We start from the raw sequence: 24,959 nt of genomic DNA on the forward strand, positions 1-24,959 counted from the left end.
GCTGGTGATGAAAGCATGCACGAGTTTCTCTAAGTCTTGACTGGAAACAAAGCATCTAATTCTTGCAATATTCTTCAGATGATAGTATGCTGATTTAGTTATTGCTTTGACATGACTACTGAAACTAAGATCTGACTCTAGAGACACACCCAGATTCCTTACTTGATTTTTAGTTGTTAGACCCCTAGAGTGAAGGTATGCATTCACCTTGAGAACTTCATCTTTGTTTCCAAACGCAATAACTTCAGTTTTGTCTTTTTTTAACTGAAGAAATTTTGGCACATCCAACTGTTTACTTCATCAATGCATTGGCAAAGGGAGTCAATGGGGCTGTAGTCGTTAGGCGATAGGGCTAAGTAGAGCTGTGTGTCATCTGCATAGCTGTGGTAAGAGATTTGGTTCTTTCTCATTAATTGGCTCATTGGGAGCATGTACAGGTTGAATAGGAGTGGCACAAGAATTGAGCCTTGAGGGACTCTGCATGTCATGGATGTCCACTCAGACTTATGGTCTCCTATACTCACATAATAACCTCTCCCTTCTAAGTATGACCTGAACCATTTTAGGACTATCCCAGAAAACATGACCCAGTTTTCCAGCCTGTCAAGAAGTATGTTGTGATCGACAGTGTCGAATGCAACACTGAGGTCGAGTAGTACCAGCACTGATAATTTGCCTGTATCAGTATTTAAGCGAATATCGTTTATTATCTTTATGAGCGCTGTCTCTGTGCTGTGATGCGATCGGAAACCAGATTGAAAATTGTCCATTCGAGCTTAAGAATTTGTTCAGCTGATTGAAGACAACTTTTTCAATGATCTTGCCTATGAAAGGAAGATTTGAGATCGGTCTATAGTTGTTTAATATGGTCTTATCCAGATTGCTCTTTTTCAGGAGGGGCTTGACAACTGCAGTTTTCAGGGAGTTCGGAAAAAGATGTGGGAAGTGCGTCAAAGGTGCTGTACGGTTTCTTCCAAAAATTTGCCATCAATTTCTTCTAAATCAGACATAGTGACTACTTTCTCAGGCTGTTGTCTGATCTGTCTGACCCCAGCGCAACTCAAGGATGAGCTGATCACCTTTCTGATATTATTGATTTTCTCAGAGAAGAAGGAAGCAAACTCACTGCACTTGCTCTCTGAGAGCATTTCACTGGGAATCTGGCTTGGGGTTTTATCAGTCTCTCTACAGTAGCAAAAAGAGTGTGTGTGTTGTTTATATTGCTGTTTATAATATTCGAGAAGAAAGTAGCTTTGCCTAGTTCCTTATTGAAAGCATGGATGCTGTCTTTGTAGATGTTATAATGGACTACAAGTTTTGTCTTCCGCCACATGCGCTCTGCTTTTCTGCATTGTCTTTTCATATTTTGCACTGCTGTTGAGTTTCTCCAAGGTGCTTTTTGTCTGCCATTCTTCTTCCTAACTTTCACAGGAGCAATATCATCAATTACACTCTTTACTTTTGAGTTAAAAGAATCAATGAGAAAATCAACAGAGTCAGCAGATATAATAATAATAATAATAATGCATTTTATTTAAAAGCGCCTTTCTGGACACTCAAGGTCGCTGTACAAAGTAAAAACACCAGAATATGTAAAATTAATCAAGAGAATAAAATAAAACATAAAACATAGCACAAATACAAGTAAACAGGACAATGGATGTTTCACAGTAAATAAGATAATTTGAACAGGTAAGACTTGAGTATGGATTTGAATTCTGTGAGCGAGTTTATGTTCCTAATGTGAGATGGAAGAGAGTTCCACAGTTTGGGTGCAGAGCAGCAGAAGGCTCTGCTCTCCATAGTACTGAGGCGGACAGAAGGAACAGAGAGATGAATGGAAGAAGAGGATCGGAGAGTACGGGACAGGGTAACAACATGGAGGAGGTCAGAGATGTAAGGAGGAGCAAGATTATGGATGGCTTTGTAAGTAAGCACGAGAATTTTGAACTCAATTCTACGTTGAACCGGTAGCCAATGTAATTGTTGAAGAATAGGAGTAATATGGTGAGAAAAGGGAGGTTTGATTATAACACGTGCTGCCGAATTCTGGGCCAACTGGAGCTTATGTAGGGTTTTATGAGGGAGACCAAAAAGAAGAGAATTACAGTAGTCAATACGCAAAGTAACCAGGCTGTGAACAAGGATGGAAGCAGAGTCAATGGTAAGGGAGGGGCGGAGACGGTTGATATTACGAAGATGGAAATAAGCTGACCGTGTGATGCTATTTATGTAAGATTGAAAAGATAGTGTACTGTCGAGGATGACACCCAGACTCTTGACCTGAGGGGAGGGGAAAACTGCGGTATCATCAATAAGGAGAGAAAAACTGTCAAATTTAGAGAGTGTATTTTTAGTGCCAATGACAAGAAGTTCTGTTTTATCGGTGTTCAATTTTAAGAAATTAGAACTTAACCAGGATTTTATTTCTTGTATGCAGGAGATGAGGGAAGAGGGAGGAAATATGGAATTTGGTTTACTGGAAAGGTAGAGCTGGGTGTCATCCGTGAAACAGTGAAATTGAATATTAAATCTACGGAAAATATTGCCAAGTAGTAGAATGTATGTGATGAAGAGGAGGGGCCCCAGGACAGAGCCCTGTGGCACGCCTGAGGTAACTGGAGACGGCTAGGAACTAAAGGATTTAATAGTGATGAACTGAGTGCGGCCAGATAGGTAGGACTGGAACCAATGTAAAGGAGTGTTAACAATGCCAATGGAGGATAACCTATGGAGGAGGATGGAATGAGAAATTGTGTCAAAGGCCGCACTCAGATCAAGGAGAACCAGGATGGATAACAGACCAGAATCAGCTGCAATGAGAAGATCATTAGTTATTTTGAGGAGTGCAGTTTCTGTGCTATGTAGTGGACGAAATCCAGACTGAAAAGGTTCATAGAGCGAGTTGTGGGTGAGGTAAGTGTGGAGTTGAGCAGCAACTATTTTTTCTAAAGTTTTAGAAATGAAAGGTAAATTAGCAATGGAACGAAAATTATTGAAAATATTTGGATCTGAACCAGGCTTTTTAAGTATCGGAGTGACAGCAGCAGTTTTGAAGAGTGAAGGAACAATACCAGTGGTAAGAGATGCATGTATAATGCTGGAAATAAGGGGGAGCAGGGAGGGGAGGCAAGATTTAACCAAATTAGTGGGAAGGGGATCTAACAGAGAGGTAGAAGGCTTTAACTTACGAATTGTTTCAGCGATCTCAGAAAGACTGGGAAGTTGAAAAATGGATAATAATTGTAATGGTTGGGGAGGATCATATGAGGAAAACGGAAGGATGTTAGGATCAATGTGACAATGGATGTTACGAATCTTATCATTAAAAAATATCATGAGGTCATTACAAGTGGCAGTAGAATACATGTGCGAAGGAAAAGAATCAGGTGGCTGGTGAATCTTATTAAGTATGTAATACAGTGACTTAGTGTTGCCTCTATTGGAGTTAATTAGACCAGAGTAATAATGTGATTTAGTTTGTGCGATTGAGTCCTTGTAATAAGATATGAGCTTTATGCATTTCTTTATGGATAGTGAGACCAGTTTTCCTATAAAGGCGCTCGAGCAGTCTAGATTTAGTTTTCAAAGTCCGGAGTTGAGGAGTGAACCAGGGAGCAGACTGAGTGAAAGAAACCGAACGAGTTTTAACTGGAGCAAGAGAGTTTAAAATAAAAGCTAATTGATCATTATAGTGTGTAACCAGGTCATCCGGTACGGAGTTATTGACCAGCAGGGGAATATTATCAATGCAGGAGGAGAGAGTATCAGGATTAATGTCCTTGATATTCCTAAAGGAGATAGACCGGGTTGGTTTGGTAGAGAAGAGCTGAAGTGTAACACTAAAAGAAATAAAAAAATGATCGGTGATAAGGAGATTGTCAACTGTACAGTTAAGAGGAGTAAGTCCAGAGCAGCACAGTAAATCCAGACAGTGACCTTTGGAATGATTTGCACAGTTAATGTATTGACTAAATCCAAAGCTGTCCAGACAAGATGAGAAGTCTTTGGTGAGAAGAAGATTGCTATTGTCCAAATGAATGTTAAAGTCCCCGAGCACTATTACATTAGATGAAAGTGTAGATAAGTAAGTGAGCAAAGTCGAAAACCCAAGCAAAAAGTCCTTGTGTGGCTTAGGGGGACAGTAGACTGATGTGATGATCGTTGGGGTTGGTCCTTGTAATTTAAAAACCAAAGACTCAAATGTATTAAAATCAGGAACAGACACCGGCAAGACTTTCCATTTCTCGCGATGGATTATCGCGAGACCTCCTCCGCGAGAACCGCGTGGTTTGCAAAGGTAAACAAACCCCGGAGGAGTAGCGTCATTAATTTGGGAAAAGTCATTTGGCTGTTGCCAGGTTTCAGATAAACACATAAAATCAAGGTCACGATCATTGATGAGATCGTGAATGAAATGAACCTTTCCAGTGAGAGAGCGGATATTAAGGAAGCCAAAGTTGACGGTAGTGTTGCCACATCCATACGTGGTATTAGCCGACCTGGCTAGGCTGGCCAGCGAAGAATGATCAGCTGCCCGGCTGGAATTCCTGTGAGGACGACGACGAGAAGTGGACCAGAAGGATTTAATTGCAGTGGAGTTTCCATAGTGATAGTTCCTACGTGACCCGCGGTGGATGTATCTCCGGCGGAAAGGATGAACGCTGTCCATATCGGGATGTAGTGGAGCCGATCGAGTTCCAGGTAGATGGCGAATCCAGAGGAGCTCGTCGACTGAATACTGGTACAGACCAGCAACAGGTTGGTGGAGGATTATTGATAGAATCCAGATGAGTGCAAACCAAACGTAGATAGCGTTGGTCCACATGGTAAGCAGTTTCAGAAACAGAGCAGAGTAGAAGCCGGAGGTAGATAAGTGTTCTCTCACTAAGCATTAATGGTTGGATGAGTGAAAATCCATAATCCAGTAATACAAGTACAAAATCAAAGCTTAAAACATTAAAAATTCACCAGTGAGTAGCAGCAACTAAACGTGCCAGCGTGCACTTAAACCGGAGATTAGAAATTAACCCCAGATATGCTTGGTGTTAAAGATATAGTCTTCATAAATAGTACACTAGTGTTCTCATTTAAGCATCTCTTCTTGACAGACACAGATCTAGCTTCAATGGCAGGAGAGATCAATATATCAAAGAAAATACAAAAATGATTAGACAGTGCTACGTCCTTAAAAACTGTCACGTTTTGATGTGTTCTGTTATGTTCTGTGATCTTGTTTCCCCCTGTCTATTGTGATTTTGGTTTAGTCCTGTTAGTTTTTCCCGCTCCTCGTTTGTATTCAGTTTCTTCACCTGTGTCTAGTTAATTATCCCGTTAAGCCCCAGTTCTTTTAAGCCCTGTGTTTTCCCTCAGTGTTTGTTGATTGTCCTCTTTGTATGGTTGTGTGATCTGAGTTCCTGGAGTTTTCATTTGTTTCTGTTAAGTTTGTTATTAAAGGAACTATACTGCAGTGCCCGTGTCCTCGTCTTCGGTATCCTGCAACAACCTGACAAATAACAATCGATGTAATGTTTAGATCCTTACTGATAAGTAAATCTAGAGTGTCCACGATTATGTGTGGGTCCATGTACATGCTGAGTCAGATCAAAAGTTTTTAAAACAGTTTTGATTTCTTTTGCCATATTGGTTTTTGCATTATCTATGTGTATGTTAAAATCTCCAGCAATGGCAAAGCAGTCAAACTCTGAGGAAATTGTTGATAACAGTTCTGTAAAGTCCTTAGCAAAAGCTGGAGAGTTTTTTGGAGGCCTGCAAACAATGATAAGTAAAATGTGTGGAGCACCTTTTAACACAATACCCAGATATTCGAAAGACGGGTTATTCCCAAATGATGTTTGCTTACATTGATAGACATCTTTAAAAAAAGAGCAGCTAAACCTCCACCTCTTTTAACAGCTCTGCAGACACTCATAAAAGTAAAGTTAGGAGGGGCTGTTTCATTGAGGACTGTTGCACTGCAGCTTTCTTCTAGCCAAGTTTCATTTAGCAACATCAAATCCAGGTTGTATGTGGTTAAGTCGTTGACTAGAAGTGATTTGTTTTTAAGTGAGCGGATGTTTAAAAGTGCTAACTTAACAGTCTTACTTTTTATCCCCACATCAATCTTAGTTTGGCGTGTAATAGGCACCAGATTAGATGGGTTTACTGTATGGCTTTTGAAGGCCTTAGACTTTCTATCATGTAATTGAACAGCAATAGAGAAAGATAAAGATACAGGCACACTGGGTTCCCGCTTGTTCTGTAAACATTTGAGAAAGTTCTTGTTATCATAGCGGGGACCCGACCCATATAACTGAGAGCTGGTATCAGTTGTTTTTGGTTCACCTCGAGCCGCTGGAGGAGGGTGTGGGCCCTGGCGCTGTGGCAGAGGCCGAAGAGCTCTCACAGGAGGAGGACGAGCTGGGCCCGCAGGCTTTGGTGGTTGCAGGGCCTGCTGTTTTTTGGTTGGTATCTGGGGGCTTGCAGCAAAAGAGTGGGATAGTCTAGTTCCAGCATACACCAGTTGTTGTTCCAGTTGACACCAGTTGTTCCATTTTCTCCGAGAAGCAGAGAAGTGGAGATGCTGCAGAGAGGGATAACGTGTCTGTTGAGAGGGGCTGTTGCTCTGGTGTTATCGGAGGCGGTAGTATGCTGTCCTGGATTTCCTGGCTGTTTTCCAGAAAGTCGTCCTTGGGTGCTGAATCTTGGAGCAGTTCTAGTATGTCACAGTCTGTCTGTAGTGAGCTCTGTGGACAGGGCTCAGCTGAGATTGTGTCCGTGAGCAGAGGTTGTTGTGGCTGAGTGGTGTTATCATTGTCCTTGTGTTATGTGTATGAATGTCCATTCAGGTGCTGAAGTGAAATCCTGTGGTCATTCATACTGTATCCAGGTGTGTGTGTGCCATTCAGGTTGAGTGGATTGGCACGCATTGCAGAAGGATGACGGAGGGAAAGGTAGATATTGTCCTTTAGCACTCTTGAACCAAGTTTGTTTGGGTGGTGGCCATCCTGTTGAAACAGTTGCCTCTAACTCCAGAAAAGATTGAAGTTGTCAATGAAGTTCACTCCTTTTATATTGCGGGGTGTTTTGCAGCCATGTATTAAGCCCAAGATACCGTGAAAACCTGTTTGTTCCTCTTGCTGGGAGTGGTCCACTAATGAATGTTTGAACTTTCAGTCTTTTAAGCGTTTCAAAAAGTTAATTGAAATCCTTCTTAAGGAGTTCTGACTGCTCTTTATGAATATCATTCTTCCCCACATGAATGATGAGTCGATTTGCAGTCTTATGTTTCATCAGAATGTTCTGAAGTTCTCTTTACATCAGAAGTTGTTGCTTGTGGAAGGCAGGACGCAGTTGTATCCCTGCTACTAATGTTTCTGATTATGGAATCACCCACTATCAGAGTCCTGGGCTCGGCTGCGCTCTGAGCTGAGTGCCGCTGTCTGCTCGACCTTGAGCCCCAGTTAGCATCAGTGTTAGCTACAGGCTGATTCAGTCTGTGTTCAATCACATTCATCAAATTTGGGGATTCCTCATTCATTAATACTTCAAATCTGTTCTCAAGATGTATAGGTGGTGGTAGGAGACCAGTATTTGTAATCCTTGTCAGAGCCGTATCTGGGGTAGAGAATGCTACTGCAGCAATATGTGATGCTCGTGACAATCTGATGTCTCGAGTGCCTTTGGGTCTCGCTCCCTGTTTGTGCCATCGATTTGTAAGTCGGTCGGCTTGTTTCTCTACACTCAGTATAGCCTGTCGAGGAGCCCTAGATTCATGGGACTCACCGGCTGTATGCTGAGGGCGTCCATGACAAAGCTCTGTTGTGTGTTCTGTCTGGTTTGGTGGTCACGCAATTTACTTTGTTTCAAGAACTGCAATCCTTTGTAAAAGTCTGTGGCAGTTAGAGCACCAAGTAGATTCCAGAGGAGGCATTTTCTTATCCTTATGAATGTAGGCAGTTGTGTTTTCTCTTCCCCGGAATGTAAGCTTTCAGTGGGAGGCTGGTCGAATAAAAGGATTCTGCTTTTTTTGTAGTAACCCAAGCGTTTGAGCACTGTGCTGAATTGCTGAAGTTAAAATTAGGTGATAAAAGGAGATAAAATATAAAAATATAAAAGCGATAGAGCAAAGCGCGGAGCAGTAAGCGAGAGCGTCCGAACAGTAGCTGAGCAGAAAGTGCCCCCCATAGTATTAGATTCAGTGTTGAAAAAAGATAAAAAATAAAGTTTAATTTTGAAGAGTTACAACAAGCAAATATCACCCATTCGGTGGAATGGCCCATATAGGTAAAAGGTAATTTATGAAAACAAAAACAAAAAAAACATTCTATGTTAGATCATGACATTGCATATGATAGTAATAAAAGCACATGAGTCACACAGTGTTTTCTGAGTGTAACTACAATAACAGATTTAATGATCTGCAGCGCGCGGACCCGGACCTGCTGGTGTGTGTGGAGAGGACGGTTCTGGTCTGGTTCCCCGTGCTCTTCCTCTGGCTCTGCGCTCCGTGGCACTTCACGAATTTCTGCAAGAAATCTGCCAAAGCTCCGGCATCAAGACTCTACATCTGCAAACAGGTGAAATCAGATCCGATATCATTCATTTCACAAGGTAGCACTTTATTTTACTGTGTCCTTGTATGTTACATTTACTTACCATAGTAATAACAGTAAATCATGCATAATTACACGCAACTAACCCTCAACCAAATCCTAATCCTACCCAAACTATATAAGTACATGTAGATGTTTAATATTACTCAGTACTTAAATATATAATTGCACTGTAACAATGACACCTTAAAATAAAGTGTAACCCACAACAATCTTTTAAACACAGTCAAATAAATGTTAAGTGGAAACTTCTTACTTTTGTTACATGTTCTCAGTTTTGTAGGAACAATATCGCTGGATTCAATTTCAGAACGTTTTTGTTCCAGCTGGAACACTGACAGCCAATCAAGATCCATCCTACTTTAACGAGCTTGAGCATTTAAAGAGACAGCGCGCTTATAATAAACAGAACAATACTGTGTGCTGATGTTGATGTTAGCTAGTTATCGTTATAGTTGTTCTTAATGTGAATAGGCCTTTACAGTACGTGTCCACTGGCGTGGAAACCTGTTCGATAATCAGAACGGCAACATCCTAACATCCTTTCAAGTGCCAGGACATTACCGTAATCCTACTAATGTAAACATACAAATACAACAAATGTTACTACAAAGGACATTATGTTATATGTTTAAGTGCATCTTTGCAATCTATTATCTTACATTCTTATTATAATGACATATTAATTATTATACATCTTATCTTTTATGACCATTTAAAATAATAGTGAATCAGTTTATATATCAAGCCATAAAAACATTTCATTTGACATTCAAGGACTATTACTCATTCATACTTTTGAGATGCCTCGATGGAATATCATTTCTCTGAGCTTTTGTGCACATTTTCACATGCAGATCCTAGTTTTCCCAGTTGAATGTTTGGATTGGTGCCCCTGGATGACTTGTGTTTGAACGCCACGCTGTTCGTCACATTGTTCACTCGAACTAATTTTTATTTTGGTCCATCAGATTGTGTGTGGGCTGCTGTTCCTGACAGCGGTAGCGGAGTTAGCGCTCACTCTGGGAGAGGATTATGGGCCGTCGAGTGAATCCGCCGCACAGAAACACCCAGCCGTGTTTTACACCAACCCTGTTCTCTTCGCAGTTTCATGGGTACGTTCATCAATCCTGTGGGCAAGCAAAAACACACAGAGCTGAAGACACTGATGAATGCTCAGAGGTTGTGTGTGTGTGTGTGTTTGGTGTGTGTGTGTGTGTGTGTGTGTGTGTGCAGATAGTGGTGATGTTGTGCCAGGAGTCGATGCGGCGCATGGTGAAGTCTGTGGACTCCGCAAGCCTGTTCCTCTTCTGGCTCCTTCAGGTGCTGTGTGCAGTTTTCCAGTTCCACACGTTACTGAGGGAAGCGCTGGCACAGGTACACAAAACACTCACAGAGAACTGTTGTGGCTTTTTCTTACCAACAAACATCATCACTGAGTAAGAGACACTCTGAGTCCAATTTAATAGTTTATAAAGTATTTATTCTCTTGCAAGAGAGATCTTCGTCACCAATACACATTCGTGAGTCAGTGAGGAGAGATAAGGGGCAGCAGTGTCTGTCTTTTTTATATCTTATGTCCTCCAAGGCCTTATTTCGTCCCTCCTCTCAGGGAGAGAGATATACTTTGTCTTTTCTATTTCTCCCTGGCCCTGAGAGGTAAATGCCCCCCTTAACCCTTTAGGCTCTAAAGTACAAATGCACTCAAGATGACCCCTTGACCACCTGCTTTTCCTTTCCTCCACTGACAACCAACCACAGTAAATTATCACACAAAGGCCCCCTCTCACTACAAGTGAGAGAACATATGAGGCCATCATTAGGAATCCCTGAAATCAGAGTAATCAAAGGAAAATTCCATAACAGAACCAAGATACTGTACAGGAGAATGCATGGCAAAATATGGCTACACTGTAGTCAAGTCAAGTCTCCTTCATTTATATAGCTCTTTTAACAATATGGACTGGTTCAAAGCAGCTTTACAGTGATAATAGGAAATTACAGTAACAGAGATTGTTTTGGCTTTACAGCAGATCTAGAATAAAGTTATTGTCCAGCTAAAGTTAGTTTTGATTGATTCCCTTCCGTTGGGAAGATCATTAGTTATTAACTTAGGGGCCGCTAACACGACACCGAACAGAAAACTCATTTACACAACAACAGTGTTTGGTGGCTTGAGAATGTAAACCTTGAAATTTTCATGCTGGCGAACGAAAGACAGGAAGCAAATTGCAAGTAACTCTGATTTATTGTAAACATAATATATTTGAATACACGGGCATGGATGGCTGGCGCAGGGACTTCGATGGTCAGATGGTGAAGACAGGAACAGTGAAGAGGTGAACAAAGATGACGAATAATCCACACGCAAACACAACAAATCCACAGGAAACACGAAGACTGGAAAGCAGGAAGATAGGACTGGAATGCCGACAAGGAGACATCAAACAACGATCTGACAAAGAGGGTAAAACAACGGTGAGTATATATAGGGTGATGAGATGAGCTGCAGCTGGTGATGATATGATGAACAGCTGGAGCGGATCAGGTAATGACGTACAATCACGCCCACTACACACGTGCACTCGTACAACAACATAAACACGAGACGAGAAGGAACCAAGGAATAGTATACCGTGACAGTACCCCTCCTCCTAAGAACGCCTCCTGGTGTTGTCAGACTCCCTTACCTGTCGATTGTAATCATCGATAAGGGAGTGATCCAGGATATCTCTAGCAGGTACCCAACTTCTCTCCTCCGGACCGTAACCTTCCCAATCCACTAGGTGCTGGAATCCGTGTCCCCTCCGCCTAGAGTCCAGAATGTGGTTGACCGAATAAGCGATCTCCCCTTCCACGAGTCGCGGCGTGGGGGCGGGGGGGAGGGGGGGTGGAGTGGACCGGGACTGGCGAGTTAATGTGAGAATGAAACACGGGCTTAATTTTGGATACGTGGAAAACGGGATGAATCCTCCTGTATGCCGGAGGTAAATTGAAGCGGACTGCCATCGGACTAAGGATCTTGGTGACAGTGAACGGGCCAATGAATTTGGGGGCAAGTTTATTGGAGACGGAACGGAGAGGAATGTTTCTTGTAGAAAGCCACAATTTTTGACCAACGACGTATACGGGAGAAGTTGACTGGTGGCGATCGGCCTTGGCCTTGGTGCGCGTCCCCACCTGGAGTAGAGTCTCGCGGGCTCTAGTCCAAGTGCGGTGACACCTCTGGACGAGGGCGTGAGCGGAGGGGACCGCAACCTCGGATTCCAGACAGGGAAAAATTGGTGGCTGGTACCCTAAACTACACTCAAACGGAGAAAGGCCCGTGGCCGACACTGGTAACGTGTTGTGGGCGTACTCCACCATGGAGAGTCGTTGGCTCCATGAGGAAGGATTCTTGGAAACCAAACACCGTAACACTCTCTCCAGATCTTGGTTGGCTCTCTCGGTTTGGCCATTGCTCTGGGGATGAAACCCTGAGGACAGACTAACCGTCGCGCCCAGTAATTTACAAAATTCTCGCCAAAATTTGGACACAAACTGGGGTTACGTCCATCAGGAGGCCATGTAAGCGAAAGACGTGATCTATGACTGTCAACGCTGTCTTCTTAGCTGAAAGTAATTTGGGCAAAGGAATAAAGTGAGCCGCCTTCGAGAACCGGTCCACCACGGTCAAAACAAATGTGTTACCCTGGGAGGGTGGGAGGGCGGTGATAAAATCTAGAGCGATATTGGACCAGGGTTTTGAAGGGACAGGCAGCGGTTGGAGTAACCCATTTGGGGGTCGATTGGAAGTCTTACCAGTGGCACAAACCGAGCAAGCCAAAACAACTGTGAATGTAACGGGCCATACGTGGCCACCAGAATCGTTGCTTAACTAAGAAGCTGGTGCGGTTAACTCGTGGATGACAAGCCACATTGGAGCAATGACCCCACTGAATGACGTCGGACCGTAATCCCTCCGGCACAAACAAACGATTCGGTGGGCAGCCGGGCGGAGGCGTTACCTCTTCTAAGGCAGTCTTGACCTTCGATTCGACCTCCCATGTGAGTGTGGAAACAAATAGTGTTTCGGGTAAAATACACTCGGGAGTAGACGGGCGTTCGGAACGATCCAAAATGTTAGATAATGAATGTGAGTTTGATGTTTTTGGAACCCGGGCAGTACGAGAGAACAAAATCAGAACGACCGAAAAAAAATGCCCACCGAGCCTGCCTGGAGTTCAATCTTTTGGCAGTTCTGATGTACTCTAAGTTCTTGTGATCAGTCCAGATTATAAAAGGTACCCCGACCCCTCTAACCAGTGACGTCATTCCTCCAATGCTAACTTGACTGCCAACAATTCCCTGTTACCAATGTCGTAATTACGTTCGGCTGGGGATAAACGATGAGACAAAAACGTGCAGGGATGCATCTTGTCGTCTGCAGAAGAGCGTTTGGACAGCACTGCACCTACCCCCACCTCTGATGCATCGACCTCCACCACGAACTGACGTGAAGGATCAGGGGCAAGGGCTGAAACAAAGCAGCCTTTCAGTTTAGCAAACACAGCTTCCGCTGTGTCTGATCACCTGAACGCAGTTCTGGGGGAGGTCAAGGCAGTCAGAGGCGCGGCTAGTTGGCTGAAGTTGCGAATTAACCGCCGGTAGAAGTTAGCGAACCCCAGAAACCTCTGTAGGGCCTTACGGGAATCTGGGCTTGGCCACTCCACCACAGCCTTAACCTTCTCAGGGTCCATACGCACTCCTTCAGCCAAAATGATGTACCCTAGAAAAGGAACAGACTGTGCATGAAAATCGCATTTCTCCGCCTTGACAAAAAGCCCATTCTCTAGAAACCTCTGAAGCACTCGTCGGACGTGTTGCACAGGTTCCTGGAGAGAAGACGAAAAAATCAATATGTCATCCAGGTAGACATATATGAACTGATCTATCATGTCTCGCAACACATCATTGACGAGTGCATGGAAGATCGCTGGGGAGTTGGACAGCCCGAACGGCATGACCAAGTATTCAAAGTGCCCCCTGGGGTTGTTAAAAGCAGTCTTCCACTTATCCCTCTCCCTAATGCGAACCAAATGATATGCGTTACGTAAGTCCAATTCATGAAGACGGACGCTCCCTGCAACCTCTCAAAAGCTGAAGACATCAACGGCAAAGGATAAGTATTCTTTACCGTGATGCTGTTCAACCCCCGGTAATCGATACAAGGTCGCAGAGAACCGTCCTTCTTCCCCACAAAAACAGAGCCACGCCCCCGCTGGAGAAAAGGAAGGGCGAATGAACTTGGTTGCTAGAGAATCAGAAATATATTTCTCCATAGCCTCCCTCTCTGGAGCAGAAAGCGAGTATAACTTGCCTTTAGGCGGAGACTTAACTGGCAGTAAATCTATGGCACAGTCATAGGGACGATGCGGAGGGAGAGAAGCAGCACGAGACTTACTAAACACCTCCTTCAGGTCAAGGTACTCTGCGGGCACGTTAGACAAATCCCCTGCTTCCTCCTGAAACACAGAAACAGGCACAGACAGACAAGCAGACACAAGACAAGACTTATGACATTCCTTGCTCCACTCCAACACAGATCTTTGGTGCCAGTCCACTCGAGGGTTGTGACGGATGAGCCAGGGGTGTCCAAGAACGATGGGTGCAAAGGGTGAATCCAGTATGTAAAAAAAAATGGTGTCGGAGTGATTGCCTGACGTGATGAGGGTGATGTCTTCAGTGGTGAATAAAATGGTGGGGAGTTCTTGACCGTTCAGTGCGTTTACTGCAATCTTGTGTGTGAGGGGTTTGAGGGGAATCTGAAACTTGTGTGCAAAAGAGTGGTCCATACCTTCCGCCCCGGAGTCCAAAAGTGCTTTACAGTTGTGCTGGTGGACTGACCATCTTAGTCTTACCGGGAGGAGTGTAGATGTGGATGAGGTCTTCTCGGTGGAGATCCCACCCGATAGTAGCCTCATACTTACTATCGGGCTTGACCTTTTACCGGGCAGTTGTAAGCATAATGTCCCGTTCCTCAACAGTACAGACAAAGGATCTCCGCCTCTCCCTCTCATCCTGGGAAAGCTGAGCTCGTCCCATCTGCATGGGTTCATGATCGTAGATGGGGCTGACCACGTCCCTGCCGCTGGACCGTGGACCCTCGGCTCCTCCCAGTGTACGGGTGGACGGAACTCGTCGCTCGGCTCGTCAAAGTCGAGCGTCCACGCGCAGGGCCAACTCAATGAGTGCGTTTAACGATGTGGGGATGTCCAGGGCGTAGATCTCTCTCTGGACGTGATCAGCCAACCCATGCAGGAACATGTCCCACTGCGCCTCCTCGTTCCATTGACATTCAGCCGCCAGGGTCCGAAACTCGATGGAAAAGTCCGAGACGACCTCTCTCCCTGCTGTAGGTCAGCCAACACCCTGGCAGCTTCTCTCCCCGCCACGGCACGATCGAATACCCGCCTCATCTTGGCGGAGAGTGTCTGGAACGAGGCGCAGCACGGGTCTTGGTTGTCCCACACCGCCGTTCCCCATAGCGCCGCTCTCCCAGTCAGCAATGTTAACACAAAGGCCACTTTGGCTTCTTCAGTGCTAAAAGTTCTCGGTTGCAGAGCGAAATGCATAGAGCATTGTGTCAAGAATGCCCGACAAAAAGCGGACTCACCAGCATAGGCTTCCGGCACTGGTAGGCGAGGCTCTGACTGGGGATGGTCTTCTAGTGGTGTGGGGGAAACGGCTGGTGTGGGCGGCGTAGTAGGAGCTCGCAGAAGTTGGATTTGCTGGGTAAGCTCACCTGCGCCACCAAAGATTGTACTGCACGACCCGTGTCATTCAAATTCCTCTCTTGGGAGTCCATTCTTTGTATGCTTTGTATGCTTTGTATGCTGTGATGAATGAATTCCTCCAACGTCACTCGCTGCTTCCATTCCTTGGTCAGATCGTTCTTTCAGATTCCGTTCCTTGGTCAGATGGTGAAGACATGAACAGTGAAGGGGTGAACAAAGATGACGAATAATCCACACGCAAACACGACGAATCCACAGAAAACACGAAGACTGGAAAGCAGGAAGACAGGACTGGAACGCCGACAAGGAGACATCAAACAACGATCTGACAAAGAGGGTAGAACAACGGTGAGTATATATAGGGTGATGAGATGAGCTGCAGCTGGTGATGATATGATGAACAGCTGGAGCGGATCAGGTAATGACATGCAATCACGCCCACTACACACGTGCACTCGTACAACAACATAAACACAAGACGAGAAGGAACCAAGGAATAGTATACCGTGACAGAAATAGGTTTTAAGGTGCATAACAATAAACTGTACACCCGAATAAGTTGGAAAAACTCAAATAATTTGAGGTTATCAATTACATCCAATTTTTTAAGTTAATACAAGTAAGCCAATTCATACACAACTTAGAATTTTCATGTAATCTCAACTTAAATATTTTTAGTAGTGGAAACTAGCCTTAACCAGCTAATTCAAAAAATGCTACCTTGCTAATTGGAGACATAATGCTTTGATAGCATTAGCATAGCATAGCACTCGATGAATGAGTACAGCAATACATATTTAACATACACTGTTCTCAAACCGAGCTCACGCTCCACTCGTCACATGATAGAACCCCCCCCCCCCCCCCCCCCCAAAAAACCCGACATAACAGAAACTCTTCTAAACTAGCATAACAAAACATTAAACACTACTAAATCTCCCACTTAACATCAGAGGTGGAAAGTCCAGGTTCAGAAAGTAAAAGTCCTCCTCAGTAGTTTGTTCCAATCGCCTGGATTTGCTAATTAGCAGTTTTTCAGCCACTAGGTAGAACTAATAAGTGAGATCAGCTGGCTGAGTTCATGGGTGGAATAAACTTATGGCAGGACTGTTACTTTCTGACCCCTGGACTTTCCACCTCTGCTTAACATTAATCTGGCACAAAAAAACCCTGTTATATACGTAACACTTAATTTTAGCATTTACTCTCCCTTTTAAGTGTCATGGCAAAGCATGCTGGGAAATAGAAATCCCAGCCTAGTTTCAGCTAAATTTAAGTTTGTCTAAATGAAAATAAATAAGTTCATAGAACTCAAAACAATGAAACAATTCAACTTACTGAAAATTTGTCAGTTTGTGAAATCAAAAACAATAGAACGTTCTAAATACTTATAAAAGTTAATTTGATGGAACTAATTTGAATAATTTAAGTTGGCCAGTGTTGGGGTAGTTACTCAAAAAAGGTAATTAGTTACTAGTTACTAGTTACTTCTGTAAATTGTAATGAGATTACTTTACTAGTTACTGCGTTTGAAAAGTAACTTCACTACTTATTACTTTACTTTCCCGTTTCTTAATTTATGGACAAATATCATAGCCCTATCATCACTTAGCCTGTCTACATAGTGTTTATTGTATACATATATACAAAATGGCATGTAAAACCATATGAAAGAACAATATCCCTGTCTGCACAAGGAAATATATCTCACTGTAAAATCCACAAACAACAGGATAAAGGAGGCTATGGTGCGGTCATTTTAAAATGGGGTCAACACACAAGTTTTAAAACACAGGCTTTGGGAAACATGAGAATAAACTCTTCTCCTGAGAACAAAACAAGCTTTTTATTCGACTCATGGTAATAAAAAAAAAAATGAAGTGGTCAATGAAAAATAATAAAATAAAGGTCACTTTTACATTTTTAATCTTAATTTAAAATGCATTTTTCTTGGCGATTCAATAGTCGGCAGGGGAAGCATTCCTCTACAATGAACCCTGCAACAAGCCTGTTCATTTTGTTTTGTGTTACCTGCTGTGCTCCAAGACTTGAGAAGAGTTTTTGTAACAGCGCGCGCGGCGCCGAATCCGAGGATGAACGACTTCAAGAAGCCGAATCTGCCCGAGCATGTAGCCTACGTCTCACCATGACCGCACCGGCACACAGTTTGCGTGTCTAAATCAGTTGCTTATGTTTACAAAATGAGCCTACAATAGCATAATAAGCATTTTTAATAGAAAGATGTTTTATAAAATGTCCACGAAACTTAATGAAATGTTTAGTGAAATTAGAAACTATTTAAGAGATCGTTGATTTAGTTCTATAGTCTACATACATGTTTTTATATCCACATTTTGTTCTAATGTCACAAGTAATAATCTCAGGGTTTACTGGATTTTACGTACACGATTCTTTTTGTAGTGTTATTGGTGGTGATGTAGCCTACTAAAATAAACATCGTCACGTGTGGACCTTTCTTCTTCTCGCCGTTGATTCCTGATGGTTAAGAGGACAATTACTCGAGTCGCCCCGTCGTTTCACAGAATAGTACAATGGCGAGCGCGTCGAGTATAAACGCCTCGTCCGTTTGGGGAGGTGCGCGTGCAGTCAGCGGAGACTCGCGCTGCAGAGACCCCCCTGTCTCCGTCTCCGTCTCCATTTCCCTCTCTCCTTCGCACCGGCAGCTATGTCACTCAAATCGATCTCTATGGCAACGGTGCGCACGCACCACTAGACAGAACTTTACACACAAGCAAACACGGCTTGGGTAACGCAGGAAAGCGCGTTCCTATAGTATAGTAAAGTAGTGTAGTTACCGATATTTTTAGTGTAATGCGTTACTTTACTTCGTTACCCAAAAAAGTAATATCGTTACTAGGGGTGGGAAAAAAAATCGATATTGCAATATATTGTTGTGCTCTCTGTCGCAATAAATAATCGATACACTAACGCCCAATATCGATATTTTATTACAACACAAAATGATTAATTTACCCGTTGTCAGTGTCACTGTCACTACCCAATATATACCATTCTGTTTGCGGGGGGCGCTGTTCGAGTAAATAGGGGTAAAGTGGCGCAAACAGCGGCCGGTGAAGAACACAAGTAACTAACAACAACAGAGAGAAGCGAGAAGAATGGCGGAAAACAATATAAAACGAATAAAAGACCCACCCGCTAGTTTCCACTCTAAAGTGTGGAGACACTTCGGGTTTTACGAGCAGAGAGAGCGCAACGGCCGCGCGCGCGCACTCTCACGTCTTCAAACAACACGAGCGCTGTCTTGCTCTCTCCCTCGCGCATATTAATCAAAATCAATTGACACGATAGTAAAAGGTCGGAAGACCGCAGTTTCACGTGGAGCATTTGGAGATTTTTAGAGATTAGAGACTCGCCTAAACTCAATGAACAACATCTAAACACTAAATTATAAAGGCCTGTCTCAAATAGACGCCTGTCTCGAATACAAGCCGGTGCAGTTCGACGATTTGGGAAAATAAAAACCCGGGAAGTTTTACGGTATATTAATTCTCAATATGTACACATGCATTGTTAATCTTTCTTTTCAGTCACATATATCGTGATATATCGTTGATGAAATTTCTTCCAATATATTGAATATCGTAGATATCGCGAATCGTGATATCGTGGACCACATATCGCCACAGAATTGAATCGTGAGGTACCTGTATCGTCCCACCCCTAATCGTTACTGTAATCCGTTACTTTGTAACTCGTTACCCCCAACACTGAAGTTGGCTCTACTCAAACCAATTAATTATTTTTGAGCGTTAGGGTTTACAGTGAGTCCAGTTCCATTATGTTTTAAAACTACAGAGCTTTGATCATTAAACTAAGCATTTAAATATCATCTTACTAAGACATTATTGGCATGATATTTATATGCATTTTATGCAAGTATCTGCTGTACTGGTATAAAGACGGTTATATTGACAAATGCTGTAAAACATTGTTGCTCATTAAAAGTGCATGACACAGTGTGACTAAAGCATCAACGCATGTCAACAAACTGATCATTACTGTAAAGACTTCCTGAAATGTTTTTCCTCAGGAAAAAGTGCCGGATGTCCCACGGTTTTCCCTGTTCTACATCGGTTATGGACTGCAGATCATCGCTCTGGTTCTATCAGCCATCGCTGACCTTTCACCTGAAGTTAAAAAACTTTCACAAACGGTACAGAAAGCATGCGAGAAATGCCACTTGTGATGTCACTTGTAATAAACGTATATTTCTCTAATGTACTTTCTCTAATTCTTCACAGAATCCCGAAGCAAAAGCAACGTTTCTCAGCAGGATCACCTTTAACTGGTTTAACAGGTGGATCTGAGTTTATTGTGTTCCTTATCTTGCTTTTTTTAGTTTTTTTTACTGATTAGACCATGTGCCGATGACTTTTTGCGAGTCGCTGTTGTGTCTGTATGACACACAAATTAGGTGTATATTATATATATACTCACAACCAGTCAAACCAAAAATTATTCAGACACCATATATAATTTGTGATATGTTTTTACTAGTGAGTGCAGGACACTACAGTTAATTTATGCAAGTGAGGAAAGCAAGGTGTGTGAATACATTTTGGTTTTGACTGCATATGTGTGTGTGTGTGTGTGTGTGTGTGTGTGTGTGTGTGTGTGTGTGTGTGTGTGTGTGTGTTTTTTTCCCTTAGCATGGTCATCACAGGTTATAAGAGGCCTCTTGTTCAGGAGGACATGTGGGATCTGAACGAGGAAGAGTCCACTCACTCCATCTGTCAGCAGTTTGAGGACGTTATGAAGAAAGAGCTGAGAAAGGCTCGCAGGGTCTTACAGAAGAAACGAAACAAACGACTGGCTCGTGATGATGGTCACAACGGCTTGGCCAAAGGAGTCAGTCACGATGTCCTAGTTATGGTAAGTTTTAGAAAAAATTGTGTTCACTGCTAATTATTAGTGTTGGTTTACACTGCACAGACTGAAAAAAAACTTCAAACTTTAGACCGACTTATAAAAAAACCCTCTAATTTATTACAGCCAAATTTATTAGTTTTTCTCATTGTGGTTTGGGTTCAAATAGTGTTTTTAAACATAGGTGTGAGAAAGTGAACCTCACTTCTCACTGTTACGCACCCCCGCATTGACTGTGAATGACGTTACACGCGTGAGCGGGAGAGACTCTGGACAGTTGCACACAGATACACCCGCACGCTCCTGTATAAGAAAATGATGCCTTGCTTAGGCTAATTGTGTTATTTTGTGAAGGTGTGTTTAAAGGCTGGCGCGAGGCTAGGCGCCATTAACTCATTCGCGTTGATTTGTTTGTAGCACAGTTAGTCCGCGATTTCATTCACAACACTCAAAACTAATTTGTCACTGCTTATAACTTCCTACTTTACCACCTCCATGACATGTAGTGCGGTACCCACTAGTTCATGTCCCATTTACTCCCTGTTTCTGTCTAAAATCCTAGTGAATTCATACATATTACGACTCACGCATTTCCTGCCGCCCGGTCCGGTTCGACTGCTCCTATGCGGATGCGCGCGCCACTGTAGGGGCAGTATTTATCTGTGTCATAGGGCAGAGGGTGCAGAGCATTGTTCACAGGGGTGTTTGTTTGTAATAATGTTTTGTATGTATATGGGTGGTGTGAATAGGTGGTGTAAAGGTTGTATAAAATGATAGTGATATGATGATAATATTTTGTTTTCATGTAATGTTTTTTTTTCTTCTGCTTAGCTTATAGCTTATTTATGGCCTTAGGCTAAAGATAATACCCTGATTGTTGGTATGGTCCAATTGGCCCTGAATGGGCCAATTTGGCTTAATGCTTTGGCCTATTTAAGAGGGCCTCATTCTGCATTAGAGAGAGTGAGGGTGAGTACTAGCTTGCTGTGAGGCTATGTACAAAGTGTTTGCTGTACTATCGTTGAAAGCTAGAAGCATTGTGCTATTTTGATTTATTTTTGATTATTTTGTTTTCTTGACTTCTGAGTTAAAATATAAATAAACTTTATTCTATTTTTTGGAACAATTGAGCTCCGGTAACAGTCTTTTCCTCCTCCACCACCTAAAGCCAGTGAGCCTACACATCCCAGTATTTGGGGTGACACTCGGTACCTCACATTTGGGGCTCTATCTTGCACTCGGCGCAAATGACTTTGTACACTGACGCATGTATCATTCCTATTTTGCAACCGCGCAAAGCGGACTTTTCCCTCCACAGACACACGTCGGTTAACTAAGAAATACACTTGCGCTCCCCGGGGCGGTTCAGCGCAAAGAGGAGGCGTGTTCCGGCGCAAACTTTCCCTCATGCTATTTTGCTGTTCTATAAAACAATTGCGCCACTGACCAGAAAAAAACTAGTCTAAAGTCAGTGGCGCGTTGCGCGTTGTTCATTATGCTATTTTAAGCGCGCATGCTTGGCCATAATGTAGCAGGTGCACAACGCGCATACACTTTGATTCTCTCATCAACAAAAAATCATTGTGGTGTCCATGAAATTTTAGTTTTTTTCCTCCCACGCCTGTTTAACCGACGCTGATTTGTATGGGGATGGGAGAAACCCACCCACGATAGATAGATAGATAGATAGATAGATAGATAGATAGATAGATAGATAGAGAGATAGAGAGATAGAGAGATAAATAGATAAGTCTGATTTGAACGTTGAATTTCTTGTTATTTCTGCATGCATTCAACTTCAGACAGTCAATAAACAGTGCCGTCTGAGGGTGTTACTGCATGAGGGTTTATGCCATAGTTTACAGGTGCACGCAAAACACGCAATACAACGTCACTTCTCTGTCTTTCACGGTCCTGAAAAGAACGTCGGTCTCCTCGGCTGTGAACCGCTCCTGACGCGCGCCTGGCAAATCCGCCGTTATAATAGCAATCAGCCATGCAACATGCGCACCTGCTCTTAAAGGGAATGTGAGATGACGCTCTGATTGGTTTATTTCACGTTACGCCCAAACCACACCTATGAATAATGAAGCTACTTCAGACCAACCTCTTTTAGATTTGCGCCAGGCGCAAGAGGCATTTATCCCGCCGGGAAAATAGCAACAGCGCCGGGATCCGCCCACAAAGTTACTTGCGCTTTGCGCTTTGACACTTGCGTTTCAGATCGTTAAAATAGGCCCCTTGGTGTCAGAAGTGGGATGGTACGCTGACCAAAACTGGCTGATAGAGGAGGAAAACGGCGCCAGTCCCGGGGGAGAATGGCATCTAGACGGCTAGCCAAAGGTGACCCGAAGGAGGATGAGAAGGAGACAGATGAATTCCCAGATGGCGATGCTGGGGCCCAAGCATTGGGCGGAGACCAGACAGAGGGGACTGATCTAGCAACCCTGCATCAACTCCTTGAGAAGACTCTGAAGACACATGAGAGGGAGGCGTACAAGCAGGAGCAGCGCTGGAGGAGTGTGCAGATACAGCTGAACCAGTTAAGGGATGATGTGGAGGCAGAGAGGAGGCATCCGCCTACGGCTCCACCAGGGCCTCAACCCGATGTGCCAGCTCAGCTGGCAGCACAAGCGCCAGCAGCGCCGGTGGCACCAGCACAAGCGCCAGCAGCGCCGGTGGCACCAGCACAAGCACCAGCAGCGCCGGTGGCACCAGCACCGGCACCAGCAGCTCCAGCGACCTGGGCCAGATCGGCCATACCAAGGTTCGAGGAAGGGGACGACATTGAACAGTACCTCACTACGTTCGAGCGGCTGGCCACAGCTTACCGCTGGCCTAGAGAGGACTGGGCAGTGGTTCTGGTGCCATACCTCACTGGGAAGGCCCGCAGCGCCTATGTGGCCATGGGTATGGACCGGTCGATGGAGTACGACAGTGTGAAGGAGGCAATACTGCACAAGTATGAAATCAACGAGGAGGTGTACCGGAGGAGGTTCCGTGAACCGGATGTCAGGCCAGGAGAGACCCCCCGTGAGCTGTACACCCGCCTCAGGGATTTATTTCAGAAGTGGATTAGGCCGGCAAATAAGTCGGTTGAAGAGATCGCTGAGATGCTCATAATGGAACAGTACCTCCGCACTCTGACACCGGACATTCGAGTCTGGGTGAAGGAGCACAATCCCCAGAATGGTCAGAGGGCGGCGGAGCTGGTGGAGAACTTCATGGCGGCCCGACGGGGCCACAAACACTTCCGTCTTGAGTCACAGGCAAGACCAGCAGCCCGTGGGAGGTCTGAGGGCTTTGGTCAGGGGAGTGGTGCAAAAGTTGGTGAGTCCAGTCGAATGCCTGCCCGTAACTATTTTGTTCCAACCAAGCCCAGAGATAGCCTAGAGCCAAGAACCGGAGGTCCGGTGGTATGCTATTTTTGTGGTCAGGAAGGACATATAAAGCCTGAATGCCCGAACAGGAAGCCGAAGCACTCCAGCCATAGCTGTATTCCCCGTCCAGAAGAGGGCGATATAGGTTTTAAGGGAAGGCTCCAGACAATGCCGGTCCTAGTTAATGGGAAAGATGCTACTGCCCTGCTAGACACAGGAAGTACCCAAACACTGGTGCAGCCCCACCTAGTGGAGAAGAGGGACTTGGTGCAGGGTAGGAAGCTGAACGTTCTGTGTGTCAATGGGGATGAACATGAGTATCCGACAGGCGAAGTATACCTATATATTAGAGGTCAGACATACCAGATGATGGTTGGGGGGGGTGGAGAGGCTGAGCCATCCTGTTGTAATAGGCCAGGACATTATTGTGCTACCAAAATTAGTGCAGTCCAGCAGGCCAGTGAATATGGTCATTACTCGATCCCAGAGCCAAACCCAGGACCCTAAGAAAGGGGAGACAGATGAGTCAAGTGAGCCAAATAGCCTGTCAGAGTTGCCTTTTCCAGAGGGGGAGGATACCCCTCCAGCCAAAACCAGGTGCCGGAAGACTAGAAGACAGCGGAGGCAGGCTAGGCTAGTGGGCGCCATGGAGAGAAATGAAGAACTACAACTTATCCAGCCAGTGGGTGATTGGGGTGAGGTCCCAGATAATTTTGGGCAGCTGCAGAGGGAGGACCCCACTTTGCTAAAAGCGTTTGACAGGGTCACACAAGTAGATGGTCTGTCCACTGGGATGCCTACTTCACTGTCTGGAGAAGGCTACGTAGTGAAGGAGGGATTGCTTTACCATGAGCCAGGAGAGGGCAGGGCAGAGCAGCTGGTGGTTCCTAGGCAGTTGAGAGAAAGGGTGTTAGCCATGGGGCATACCATCCCTTGGGCAGGTCACTAGAGCAACACCAAAAGCTATGATCGTATTGCAGCCAGGTTCTATTGGCCAGGGCTTTATAGTGAGGTGCAGCAATACTGTAAATCCTGTCCCGAGTGCCAGTTCACCAGCAAGAGGAAAACTAGCCCTTACCCCCTTCAGCCACTGCCGATCATAGAAGTTCCCTTCTCTCGCATAGCCATGGACATTGTAGGGCCCCTGGAAAGAACCCAAACAGGGTTCAAATACATTTTAGTCATTTGTGACTATGCCACCCGCTACCCTGAGGCGTTTCCTTTGCGCAAGGTTACGGCTGGTCCAATTGCACAGGCCCTGTTGCAGCTATTTTCCAGGG

The 24,959-nt window shown here is 44.3% G+C and overlaps 1 protein-coding gene across 1 annotated transcript in view; it reads left to right on the plus strand.

The window, feature by feature from the left end:
* Window positions 1–8,369: 8,369 nt before the first annotated feature.
* LOC130103813 (ATP-binding cassette sub-family C member 2-like) overlaps window positions 8,370–24,959 on the plus strand; it is a 79,869-nt gene continuing 63,279 nt past the window's right edge. The window contains exons 1-7 of the mRNA XM_056270143.1: window positions 8,370–8,579; window positions 9,587–9,730; window positions 9,852–9,992; window positions 12,322–12,325; window positions 19,471–19,586; window positions 19,675–19,730; window positions 20,083–20,305. Of these exons, the coding sequence (XP_056126118.1) occupies window positions 8,370–8,579; window positions 9,587–9,730; window positions 9,852–9,992; window positions 12,322–12,325; window positions 19,471–19,586; window positions 19,675–19,730; window positions 20,083–20,305 (894 nt within the window). The remainder of the gene's footprint in view (window positions 8,580–9,586; window positions 9,731–9,851; window positions 9,993–12,321; window positions 12,326–19,470; window positions 19,587–19,674; window positions 19,731–20,082; window positions 20,306–24,959) is intronic.

The sequence above is a fragment of the Rhinichthys klamathensis genome, unplaced genomic scaffold, assembly GCF_029890125.1.
Source record: "Rhinichthys klamathensis goyatoka isolate OS25496 unplaced genomic scaffold, OSU_Roscu_1.1 h1tg000298l_1, whole genome shotgun sequence".
NCBI lineage: Eukaryota > Metazoa > Chordata > Actinopteri > Cypriniformes > Leuciscidae > Rhinichthys > Rhinichthys klamathensis.